The following is a 13,413-nucleotide window of genomic DNA, read 5'->3' on the forward strand; positions in this document are numbered from 1 at the left end:
AATTGCATTACAAGTATGCATCACTACATACATAGTGAACCACAAGCCCTTCCATGTAATCTAAACAGACAAGATGGAATATGAAATAGCAGTCCAGAGAAATGACCTTATCTTCCTGATGTTATATGGCAACACAATAAACTATGTAAGATTATCACCAAGTATAATTTTTAAGGTCTCCCAAGTTAAGCACCTAAAAAGCAATCTGAGAATTACTTTTTAAAATCTTGGCCATAAAGCTGCAACCTACTCTGTGAGATACTTCCAGTTAAGAGAGAACAAACTCTACAGAGCTCTTCGGGAAGAGAAGTCTCCAAGACTCCACAGATGCCTGCATTCTGTACTACGAACTACATTTAAACATACCATTTTGCGACCTCTAAAACAACGAGGATAAACAGAAAATAAAAGAGAAAGCAGCCCTTGCAGTTGCACAATTGTGGAAAAAAAACACAACACTTTTTATGCATAAAAAAACCATCAGTCCTCAGATTGGTGAGTATCAGGGAGGTGTCTCCAGCAAATACAGCCTTTGCCTGTGTCCCTCACCGTGATGCAATATTTTCCAGACTGCTAATTTCTGTTTGACATTTGTTTTGAAACACACTCTTTTCCTTGTTCCTTGTTCACACCATCTGAGATACAGCTGATTTTCTGTGGATGAAATACTGAGAAAATGAAAGTGAGACTAATAAAACTCCAGATCTTGTGTTACGCTACCCAATACAGAACCTGAGCCAACCTAATCAGTTCCAAGAATTTATTGTCATTTTCTATCTTTTAAAATCCATTCTGTAGAACAGCAGGAAATTTTAAAAATTAAAATTTTTAAACTTATTCCAAGACTGATACTAAAGACTGTGCAAAAAATAAGCTGCAACAATAACAGGACAGAAAGTGTACTTGTTTTTAAACAGATGAAGCTGCATCCCAGCAGAAGGAAGCACACAGGTAACAAGGCGGTTCAATCTAAATACTGTGGGGTGGCAGATGAAAGAATATTTTATATGAGATAGTGAAGCACCCAAACAAAGCTGTCTCAGACATTACTGATTAAAAAATAAATCAAGTTAATCCTTTTCAAATTGATTAATGCAGAATATGAAGGTGTATTCTTCTGGGAGAAAAGGTGCCCAGGTTGATAGCTACAGCATAAAGAAGTTAACTTCCCAGGCCCCTCAATTCTTAGGAATGGACAATAAACAGCAGTTCCAGAGTGTCCTTTTCATAACCTATTAGCTTAATTAAGTGTGCAGGATCACTACCTTAAGTGTGCAATGTCAAGGACCTCTCTGACCAATGATAAATACAAGCATCATAAAGCTCTTGGCTAGAAGTGACAGATGCCTCTGTCTGCTTCTAAACTTTTAAAAACTATTTTAAATATCAAACACAATTATGAGGAAAACAGAAAATATTCTTCAAAGAACAGGTTTTTATTTTTTTAAAGTTAATGTGTCTGCCCTGATTAATCACAAGCTGAAAGGAGTACTTGATGAATAGCGTACGCTTCAGTTAACACTATTTCATAAAACCCAGCTTGACAGAAGCATAAGATAAATTAATTAAATAATACAAAAGTTGAAAGATGCCAGCTGGCTTGTGCTCAAGAAGAAATACACTGCCACTGAACAGTAGGAAAGTCTGCAGTAAAGCAACTGACCAAGTGGGCAGAGTTAGTACAGCATCAAGCCATCTCCATGTGTTACTGACTTACTTTAGAACACAGTTCTTGATAAAGGGACTACTCACGCATTTCAAACACACATGCGCTATTTTGGATGACACTGAAGGACACTACAGCATAAAGCTCTAAAGATTTGTTCTTACAGTTTAAGATCAAGGACTCTCATAATGAATTAATATTATGATATTGAATGTCTAAGACTCGCAGCTACTGCACTGCCTGTTTGGTTTGCATCTTATCAGAGCTTTATATGAAGGCACAGTTTATAATGCCAAGTTAAAAGGTTAAAAGCTATTCACAGATAAGAAACTGTTCTGCTTAACAACAGACCACAGTGAAATTTATTTGTTTTTCTCAGAAATAGTGTGTATACTTGTGTCTTTATAGTACCACAGTAAAAATCACTTCCTTATGACATTTGAGAATGAGCCAAACACCACAGAAGAGATGTTTTGTGTACCATCAAATTCTTAAGCTCATGTGTCTCTAAACAAAAAGCACTGCCTGTGACATAACAAACCAAGTGAAAAAGAGTTTACAAAGTACTAAAGCTAAAGAATTATTTAAAGAATATTTAGTTACTGACAAATGGTGCTAAACAAAGCCTGACTTGAGATGGAAGTATTCCATTCAGTACCCACAGGGCTCAAATGACTTGCAGTGCCAAGAGTGAATTGAAATCACTAACACCTCTGACATAAGAATGTGATCAGAAATATATACATCTTTTTAACCATGTGAACTGCACAATACTATCCTATTTTTTAGATAAACCACAAATTTAGAGTATTTTCTATACCAAAACCTGATATCAACAAATTTAAAAAAAAAAGGAAATATTTTCACTACACAGAAAACTTCTACATGAGGTTCCAAGGCTGGTAATAACAAAAGTAGACCCTTTAACATTTGCCTGTAAGCTTAAGCGTAAGAACCTATACACTGAATTAAACACATCAACTAACCCACCAGTAAATTGCCACCACTACCATGGACTTTGGAGGACAGACTTTGGCCTGTTCAGGGCACTAGTTGGGAAATTCCCTCAGGAGGCAGTTCTGGAGGGCAACAGGGTCCAGGAGGCTGGGCTTTCTTCAAGAAGGAAGTCTCAAAGGCACACAAGTAGGCTGTTCCCATGTGCCATAAGACAAACGTGTAGGGAAGACGACCGGCCTGGCTGAACAGGGAGACTTTGCTGGGACTCAGGAAAAAAAGGACAGTTTACCACTTTTGGAAGGGGTAGGCAACCCCAGAAGAATACTGGGATCTTGTTAGGTCATGCAGAGAGAAAATTAGAAAGACAAAAGACCAGCTAGAACTCAGCCACTGCTGTAAGGGATAAAAAATGTTTTTACAAATACATTAACAACAAAAAGAGAACCAAGGAGAATCTCCAGCCTCTCTCTATTGGACACAGAGAGGAACATTGCCACTAAGGATGAGAAGGCTAAGGTACTTAATGCCTTCTTTGCTTCAGTCTATAATAGGCAGACCAGTTATTCCCAGGGTATTCAGCCCCCTGAGCCGGAAGACAGGGATGACTGCAGAATCAACCCCCTGTAATCCAGGAGGAAGCAGTTTATGACCTGCTGCACCACCTGGACATTCACAAGTCTGTGGGGCTGGATGGGAGTCACCCAAGGGTATTGAGGGAGCTGGCAGAAGTGCTCACCAAGCCACTCACTCCCCACCATTTATCAGCTGTCCTGGGTAACTGGGGAGATCCCAGACAATCAGACATTAGTAAATGTGACACCCATGACACAAGAAGGGCCAGAAGGAGGATCTGGGGAACTACAGACCTATCGGCCTGACCTCGGTGCCAGGGAAGATTGTGGAGTGGATCGTCTTGAGTGCCACCATGTGGCATGTACCGTAAAATGAGGCGATGAGGCCCAGCCAGCATGGATTCATGAAAGGCAGGTCCTCCTTGACTAACTTGATCTTCTCCTATGACCAGGTGACCTGCTTAGTGGATGAGGGAAAGGCGGTAGATGTTGTCCACCTGGACATTAGGAAAGCCTTTGACACTCTGTCCCACAGTATCCTCTGAGATAAACTGGCTGCTCGTGGCTTGGACGGGGGTACTCTTTGCTGGGTAAAAAAACTGGTCGGATGGCCGGGCCCCGAGAGTTGTGGTGAACAGAGCTAAATCCCGTTGGAGGCTGGTCATAAGCGGTGTTCCCCAGGGCTCAGTGTTGGGGCCGGTTCTGTTTAATATATTTCTCAAGTATCTGGACAAGGGGATTAAGTGCACCCTTAGTAAGTTTGCAGATGACACCAGGTTGGCCAGGAGTGTCGATCTGCTTGAGGGTAGGAAAGCTTTGCAGAGGGGTCTGGACAGGCTGGATCCATGGGCCAAGGTCAACTGCATGAGGTTCAACAAAGCCAAGTGCTGGGTCCTGCACTTGGGTCACAACAACCCCAGGCAACGCCACAGGCTTGGGGAAGAGTGCTGGAAAGTGCCCGGCAGTGAAGGCCCTGGGTGTGCTGGCTGACAGCCGGCTGGGCATGAGCCAGCAGTGCCCAGGTGGCCAAGGTGGCCCAAGCATCAGGGCTTGTATCAGCAATAGTGTGGCCAGCAGGAGCAGGGCAGGGATGGGGCCCCTGTGCTCAGCACTGGTGGGGCCACACCTCCAATCCTGGGTTCAGTTTTGGGCCCCTCAGAACAAGAAGGACATTGAGGTGCTGGAGCGTGTCCAGAGAAGGGCAACGAAGCTGGGGAAGGGTATAGGGCACTAGTCTGATGAGGAGTGGCTGAAGGAACTGGGGTTGTTTAGCCTGGAGAAGAGAAGGCTGAGGGGAGACATTATCACTCTCTACAACTACCTGAAAGGATGGTTGTAGTGAGGTGAGTGTTGGTCTCTTCTCCCAAGCAACTAGCAATAAGACAAGAGGAAATGGCCTCAATTTGCAACAAGGGAGGTTTAGATTGGATTTTAGGAAAAATGCCTTTACTGCAAGAGTGGTCAGGCACTGGAACAGGCTGCCCAGAAGTGGTAGAGTCACCATTCCTGGGGGTGTTCAGAAAACGTGTAGACGTGGGACTTCAGGACATGGCTTAGGAGACATGGTAGCATTGGGGTGACAGTTGGACTTGATGATCTTAGAGGTCTTTTCCAACCTTAATGATTCTATGATTCTTCCAGTCATGTCACTTCCATATTTGTACAGATTATTTCCACACAATTACAGCTTCAGATTCCTAATCAAATATGGTTCTGTCCTTAGACTTAATGTTGATTATCTCCAGGTTATAGACTTATGACTAAGACTTTTCTCATTTTCTTAGCTATAAGGTGATCTAAAAAAATCTGTTTCTCGATACTTCAAAGATTAAAAGCATGATCCATCTATTAAACAAATCTCCCAACTGTCTTTTCCTTGTTCTAATGTTTGTCTTGCACAACAAGCCTCCTGTGAAAACCTCTCTAGCTTAACTGACAGAGCTGTCTGTACACAACCTTTGAACTGTTAATTCCCCTTTAATTGTAGGGTTCTTAGAAGTTATTGACCCAAGGTCTTACAGTAAACCAGCTGCAAAACTGTTGTTTCCATAATGTAGTTACTGCACTTGTGTAAACACAAAGAAAACCCTCAGGCTAATGAATGGCCAGGTCATAATATTCCACATGGGAAGTGATGCTGGTAACTGAATGCCTGCTATGGGAGTGCTTATCAGTGGGGTCAGCAAAAACTGGGGCTTTGACATGACCTTCTGATGGGTCCTTTATCATTCAGTTATTGGGTACATGTATCCACAGTCCATTACTTACCAGAACTGGCATGACATACAATTACAAAAGTGAGTTCCTCATTTCAGCAAAAAGAAACTAAACCCTATGAATAGAATGGGCTTGTCCCTTTTTACTGATGTTATCCTTTGTAGCATCAACAATTTAATGAACTGTGTGAAATTTTTTCTTTTAAACACTGCAATAGTAATTACAGTATACAGTCTTTTATATCCTATGACTTAATTTGCACCCAATATATTTATTTTCAGAGATTCTGGATGACTGAACATAGAAACAAAGATGCACCAATCTATTTGGTGTCGATATTTTCTTTGCAACTGCCAGAGAACCATGAAGGAGACTGACCAAGTGTATTCCTGCTGCTCACAGGTGAAAAGTTATGCCTGCAACTGTGTAAGCCTTTCCCACAGCGGGCCCTGTTCGGGCCATTGGCAGCTAATCATTAGCACAGTGGTGTTAACACCAAATGAAGACATTGGTGGAACAGAGAACGGTTCTTCAGTCTCAGCAAAGCTGGGACACTGAAGAAAACTGAATTTACCATATAAACTCTCAAGTCAAACAGTTTAGTGAGTGACAAATTAGGGCAACTCCAGGATTAGACAACTGAGTAGACGTTTTCTGGATAATAATTTTGGTCAAAAGTATTGAAGCTCTGCCTAAATCCCTTTTCAGAGTTCAGGTTCTTATCTGTATCTAGGCTAATATAACATCTTTGATGTCAAATTATGGTGCTGAACAGAGTTTGTATAGTGTCTGGAAAAGATAAGCCTCAGCTGTGCAGCAGAACAACAGTTCAGGCCAGTCATTAGAGCTGACTTAAGACATTTAGGTTACTTTCACTATTACAAGGAAGTAAATAGTTCTTGGCATTGTGTCTCCCTACCACCATGAAAATTATTCTGTTATGGAATGAGTAAAGTTATCTTTACATTATATTTCCATTCTATTAAAGTGTTTGTCATTTTGAAAACCAGATTATGCTTGTATGAAAAAAATCTCTGACACGTCATCATCCCCTACAACCGAATCATTACTCAAAATATTTACTCATGGTGTTTCCTGTCTGGAATGGTGTTCCCCCTCTGCACCCTATTAAGAACTACATGTTCTACCAGCTCCCAAAGATCCTGCTCTTACCATATCAGTTACATCTATCATACCTTTGGTCTGGCGTTCCCACACCTCAGGTGGCACCTCAGACTTTTGGAGCCGCAGACATGCCACAGTTGCACCTTCCAGCTCCTTGGTGCTTCCTCTTTTGAACTATCCATAAATTAAATAATAGGCATATAAGAATGATTTAGATATGTGCAATTATCCTATTTAGTAATTGAACAAAATATTGTGTCTCATACTACAGCAAGCAAGACAATTAAAGCAATGGAGGGTTATTGAGCACACTACACTTAAAGTTCAGGAAACTATTATGTTTCCAGATGCTGTCAAACCTACTGAGTCTTACCATTTTCACTATTGCACTAATACAAAGCTCAGTGAATCTCCATACTACAGACCAAATATATGCAATAGAATTGGAGTACAGCATGTGTCGTCTGTTTGCTGTTCTTGATTAAAAGTTGCACATTCAGCTATCCTCTATCAAATCTACTTGAGCTTTTTTTTATTACAGGGTTCAGTTTCATACTGGATACTCCTTGTCAACTGCCAAGGCTTGAGTTTTCTATGCTCTACCTTGGATCAAGTTATTTTGAAAGTTTAAACAGGAATGGTTGCACTTAAAAAAAAAAGTATCTAAATAGAAAGACAAGTGGTTTTCCTCACATGAGGAAGAAAAACTTACAGCTACTTTGTTGAGAAATTATTTACCTTCATGATTTATCTGAAATTAAGCAGAAGGATGGCTCCAGCATAATACCTGAGTATCTTCTGATGCACCTGTCAGAAAAGGATTTGAGGAACAGAAAAAGGTGTGGTAGAGAGATAAGATGAGAGAACAGAATTATGGAATATGTAGAACAAGAACAAAAGCTGAGGGTGTATAAGGTGATGTGAAAGGTGTAGGACTAGAGAGAAGAACAGTAGTGGCGATGGTAGAGGAAAGAATAAGAGAGGGCAGGAATTCTTGAAGAGGAGGGTTTAGGGTTAGCAGAGACAAAGGAAAATTTTTGATACAATACTTTATGGTATAAATGTTCGCTTGGGGCCCCTATTTCTTTTATAGTACTTGTCAAATTCTCTGACTACTTTGACCTAGGATTTTCTTTTTGTTTCTTTCACGGCTGATTAAAAAAAAGAAAATATGGAGCCTAAAAGACATCTGCCTTAGCACTTGAGTTCTATTTTGGCAGGTGAGGAAGTTCAACAATTTGGAAACAGTAAAAACCAACCCAATCCCCAAATCTTTTTACTTTGGATATACATCGCAGCATGGACTGCCACCTGGAGGCAGAAAGTTTCAACTACAGTTAAAAACACAATAGTACAGCTAAAAAGCAAAGGTCATGTTTCAAAAAGAAACTTTCGCCCCTACATTAATTTTATTTAAGATAGCTAGTATTTCTTCGAATTTTCCCTGATGAAAGTCAATTAGGGGAGTGAAAAACCAGTCTTTTTAAAAAGAAGATGTGGACTCCCATTTTTAAAGGGCTTAAGTTATGAAGGCCTTTATACCTGTACAACATAGCACATTTCAATGATTATACCATTCAGTTTGTAAAACCCGTCCGAATGGTGTCCATTTTCATGGGAGTTTAGAGGTTAGGGTGAAAGGCACCCATCTTTAAATAAGAAAAGACAACCATTAGCTCAAGTGCAAACCTACAGAGTAGAACGGCGATACGCCCGCAGCATGGACAGGCAAGTGGAGAATACCGTGGTTCACATTTCAAATGGGCTTAAAGTTCTTGTGGGTATGTTCTCCACTCAGTAGCCTATGCTTTTGTGTCTCCTACTAGATTAAAACCAGACCCGTCCTCTGGTCATACCTCTGTTTCACTCTGAAAACATATCTGTGGTGCTGACAAAAGGATGATCTGACAGAACAGACTGACTACCCTAATTCGGAACGTTACATAAATACAAACTTAAACCCAACGCTACTTATGCGGAAGAACCTTGCCACCAAATAACCTACACAGTAAGTGTATCAAACACTGCTATGCTATAGTGGATCTAGGCCTAACAGTGTAATCTAGTCCACAATCTCGTAAAGAGAAATTTGTTCTGATCCCTCAGTAAGTGTTTCTCAGGTTTGTGGGCTCCCAGTATAGACCTTTATGCTCAGATAGTAATTAAGTTCTTTCACATGAGACGCTGTAATTCATCAGATATGAATGACAGACAGGCCACTATTTATTATTTTTTAATGAGTTGTATTCCATTACATTTTTATTCTCAGTAAGTTTTCCTGAGAAGCTCTCTGTATTACTCAAGTCTTAGACAAGTTTGGGCTTTAAGCTAAAGTGTGCGATTCTATAAGCTAATACATTGAACCTAGACTGTGCCTTTTAATCTCCAGACTCAAATAGCTTCAGAAATATTAATTTAGCTTCATGACATCCTGAGGAGACACAAATTATTGTATTTGCCTGGATTTTTCTCTTAAATAATACAATAACTATAATATAGTACTGGGCTTGACTGCAAGTCCTCTAAGGAGGTTTACCAGTGACATTTTTGTCTTCATCATTCCTCTTCTACTTCTGTTTTTTATACTAAAAGGAAAAAGAAAGAAACAATTATTTATGGGAAAGAGCACATAACTAAAAGTAACAGTTCATACTGACAAGGATTTACAACCCTCTTCATGATCTACATAAAGTTATCTGTTTCCTTTAAATTAGATTGAGGTTTGATAGGCTTTCCCTCTACAGTATAAAATAATGCCTCTTGGCAGGCACTGTGAATCTGATCCTCCTCTCATACAGTTCAATTACCAGTTTTCCAGTGAAGCAGACTACAATCTCTGTAGCAGAATCAGAATGAGGCTTTTATAATTGTAGGGAGAATAAAATCAGATTCAGGCACAGACAGTTATTTACTAGGCTGCAACTGCTGGGATATCGCTACTGCTATAATTTTATAATCTATGACTAATCCATGCTTGCTCCTGTAACAATTCTCATTTGGATTTCATGGGCTGGCAGCGAGAAGGACTTAACAGTCATTTAGTAAATTAAATCAAAGATATTTAGAGCAAGCTGAATTTACTTGTTTCACTACACTCAGAAATCCATGTTAACATATCATGCTCCCCAACATGATTTAAATCCAAGGAAGTCCAGGTGACTCTTAGCTGTCTAACAGTAAACAATCTTCATTGTTTTATTTAAGAAATCAGTTTGACTGGTATCTTTCAGAGCTGTGATAGTAAAGAGGCACATCCGCTGGGTGATAACTACGGCACAAGTAAACCAATTACCACAATTTTGCCACTACGTTGTCTAACCCTGATTTGCGCAGGCAAGAGCTGAGGCGGGGAGGGGCAGGGGGAATCTTTCTGGGAGTTTACATAAACTGACTAAGAGAGGATACATTCCTGTTAGGAAACCAGCTGATGCATGTCAACAAACTGAGGCTTGCAAAACATTGTAGGTTGTTTTTTTTTTCTCTATTATAGAGTTATACTAGCCACCACTGCTGAAATTTAATGTAATTCTTCATGGAAACCAAGATTTATCTAGAGACCAACTTAAAACATCATTGGTTTTAAAAAATACACTTAAAGTTTCTATCAACAAAGAAGAATTTTTAAACAAGAACTATCAGTCATACATCCCTAGTGGCTAGGTATTCCCGTTCACCCAGTCCCTTCAAAGTCCAGGACAATGCAACAGTTTGCTGTTCTTAACTTGATTTCTGATGTTTTCTTCTTTGGTCTGAACTGAGACAGAGTAAGACTTAGACAATCTGATCCACTTACTTTATTCATGACCCAGTCAGCATCTTCAATGGCTCTCTTAATAATCTGCCGAATTCGCTCAGGATCATCTTCATCAGCATGGACTTTGAAACTCTGCAACATTCAAAGTGTTACACTGACTAGCCAACCTAACGGAACAGCTGTCAAAATAAGGATGACTTAAACCTCAAAGAAAATTAATTTTTGATGCAAACTGTTTATCTGAAAAAGTAAAAATACACATTGTAGCACCTGGCTGTGCTACTTCCATAACAAGGCTTGTTGAATGTAATTTCATATTAAGTATTTTACCCCTTTCATACATCATCAGCAAAAAAACCCAGAGAACTTCAATTCAATATTGAAATTGTCTGGCGCGTTAAAACTAGAAAGACACAGGACAACAGGTATTATCAAAAGCATGAAATTACTTCTATATGAACAATTAGATGAGATTGATCCAGCCAGGGGGTTGGAGGGGCTGTGTGTTTGCATATGTATATATATTAAAAAGTGACTGACAAGGAACCAGTAAGTTTTACCATGAAAGATGCGTTTAGGCGAGTAAGGAATGATTGTTCACTCTCTCAGCTAACATAAGGATTAGAGATGAAAACCAACGAAAACAGAATGTTTCAGATTCAAAGCAAACAAAGAAATTCACTTTCACATACTCCCAGTATAATCCTTCAAATCCACTAATGTTTCAAGCTTGCAGAAGAATAATTTTTTAAGTGCCAGGAGTTATAAAAAGTTGGTCCAAACTGTAGGAGGAGAAAACCAAAAACACCCCCAACACTGAATTCCGCCAACAGAAAAGAAATCTGTTTCTCACCTGCCTGACCGCATGTCTGTAGTGCTGACGAATATTCTCTTCAGGAAGTTGCTTACAGCATCGAAGCAGGTAACGATATAACTGCAGAGAGTTCTGAACTAATTCAGCATTTGGTAGTGGGGCCATTATCAGGCTTTTTAGCTGTTGAAAATAACACGCAAATCAAGATACCTAACGGATTATTAAAAACACAGAAATAAAAGTGTAAAGTAATTTTACTACAGTGAAAACAGGGCCAGCAAATGAAAGTTTAGCAGCATAACTTGAAGAAACTTTAGAAGAAAACACAATATGAAATGAATCAGAACTTTCTTAGGTTATTGACAGATGGGGGTTAGTTGCTGCTGATCAAGGTATTAAAATACAAAAGTGTGGAGTTTATGCAAGATGATCACTTTATGATGGTAATATTAAGGTATATTGCAATATTATTTATTCTTGTTTATAATTTTTCTCTAGCTTATAAACAGACACAGTATAAGCTGCTATCAGTATACAAAGCAGTACTGCAACCCCGAGGGAGTTTTCTACTTGATAAGCCATAATTCTATTCATTCAGGCTTCCAGTGCTTTCCTTGAGCATCCATACGAGTCCATCCACATGGTGACACTGTAGAATGAGGATGCTCATAATTGCTACAAGTGGTGTTGGAATTTAATAATATTTCCTAATATTATCATTCTCTCAAGAACATCTTGTGAACTGACCTAGAAGTGTCAGGCTTTAATGTGAATTAACATGTGTAAGAGAAGACAGGCAAAAATATTGATAGGTTTGAATTTTTTTTTTTTTTATAACAGCAACAGGAAAAGAACAAATCTAACAAGTTTCACCTCTGTAACTATACTTACATATTGTTACAATAAGTCTATCCAAGCTATATAAAGTGCTAATCAAATACTGTAAATGACTTGTCATTTAACAGATGGTTACCATCTGCAGAGAAGTAAATTAACATTTGGAAAAAAGCACTTTTATATCATTACTCTTAAGAAGAAAGATAATAAGTAACTGAATAATGAAGTAGGTGTATGGCATTATTTTAGCCCCCATTATGATACTTACTCATCATTTGCAATATTTTTTTCCTTTTTCTTAAGTAATTTAAATCCTTGGGCCAAATTCATTTCAGAATAGAACACCATAGCTATCGCATGCCTGGGCTGTATACTTGCATAGAGTAGCTCTTCTTACAGTGGGGAAAAATCTCCTCACTATATACCTACAAAATGTCTGTCATAACGGGATATGTACTACTGTAATCTGTATTTTCAGTAAAATAGAATTCCATGTCAGACTATAACTAAGTAGATATAAGTAAGCATACCTCTATAGCAGTAACAAGAGTTATGCTGATTTACAATAGTAGAGGTCACAGAAAATCTTTGATATTTTAAGCACAAAATGTACGATTCTTCCATGTGAAGAAAATTAGAGAATTCTACAAAAAAAAATGCCGAACGTGTCACATTCTTGAGGGATGGGCCTCTACAACATTGCTTTACTCATGGCACAAAACCACAGTACAAAGTAATATCCGAGTATCTCAGTATTGGTTTTTTTTCCTGTTCATTACTGAAAAATTGGGCAAAATCTATACTATATTGATTTTTTAATTGACTACCTTTGTCAAAAGTAACATCTTGTAAAACAAGAGGGAGCTGTTCCTGTGACAGAGCCTCTTGTCTACAGGATACATGCGAGGAAGAGCCTTGCGATATTAGAATTATTATCCCTATTGGAATTGTGCCCATACTTTTCAGTCAAGGATTCAGGCTCTGTCATGGTAGGTACTATATATACATACATATCTAATGAAAAAGTTTCTGCCACAAAGAATTTACAAGGCGGACTAATGACAAGTCATAAGATGAGGCAGAATGAGGCAGATGAGCCAAACAGGTGGGATGGGAACGGGGAGGAGGTGACAATAATATGAGCCTGTTTTTGTGTAGACTAATAGAGCACACAATATAGCTCACCACCTGCTTAGCTGATATCAACAGACAAGTTTTATAACACTTTTTTTAATGGACCTGCAGAAACAGTGAATCATGGCTGATGGGTGTTATGGAAGCCCCTAAGAAAGGCTCCGATGACACTTCAGAAAATGCTTTTCTAGCCTCCAAGGATAAAAGGTGACTGTCTTAAGGGAGGACTTAACAGGGTTATATCTCATGAGCTGATGATGTAAATCGTTAAAACTAATTTGAAGACATACAATGGGCTTAATAGGCATAAACCTTTCAAGAACATACGTCAGGATCT

At 39.0% G+C, this 13,413-nt stretch overlaps 1 protein-coding gene across 4 annotated transcripts in view; it reads right to left on the minus strand.

Moving 5' to 3' along the window:
* Window positions 1-6,629: 6,629 nt before the first annotated feature.
* LYRM9 (LYR motif containing 9) overlaps window positions 6,630-13,413 on the minus strand; it is a 45,328-nt gene continuing 38,544 nt past the window's right edge. For 3 of the 4 annotated variants that reach the window (XM_064467675.1, XM_064467676.1, XM_064467674.1), the window contains exons 3-5: window positions 11,145-11,285; window positions 10,331-10,423; window positions 8,733-9,122 (exon numbers count right to left, since the gene is read on the minus strand). In XM_064467675.1, coding sequence (XP_064323745.1) covers window positions 9,105-9,122; window positions 10,331-10,423; window positions 11,145-11,270 — 237 coding nt within the window. In that variant the 5' untranslated portion in view covers window positions 11,271-11,285 and the 3' untranslated portion in view covers window positions 8,733-9,104. Of the gene's footprint in view, window positions 6,712-8,732; window positions 9,123-10,330; window positions 10,424-11,144; window positions 11,286-13,413 lie in introns of those variants that run through there. The other variant, XM_064467677.1, reaches the window with a different exon arrangement.

This window comes from Phalacrocorax carbo, chromosome 17 (genome assembly GCF_963921805.1).
Source record: "Phalacrocorax carbo chromosome 17, bPhaCar2.1, whole genome shotgun sequence".
Taxonomy (NCBI): Eukaryota; Metazoa; Chordata; class Aves; order Suliformes; family Phalacrocoracidae; genus Phalacrocorax; species Phalacrocorax carbo.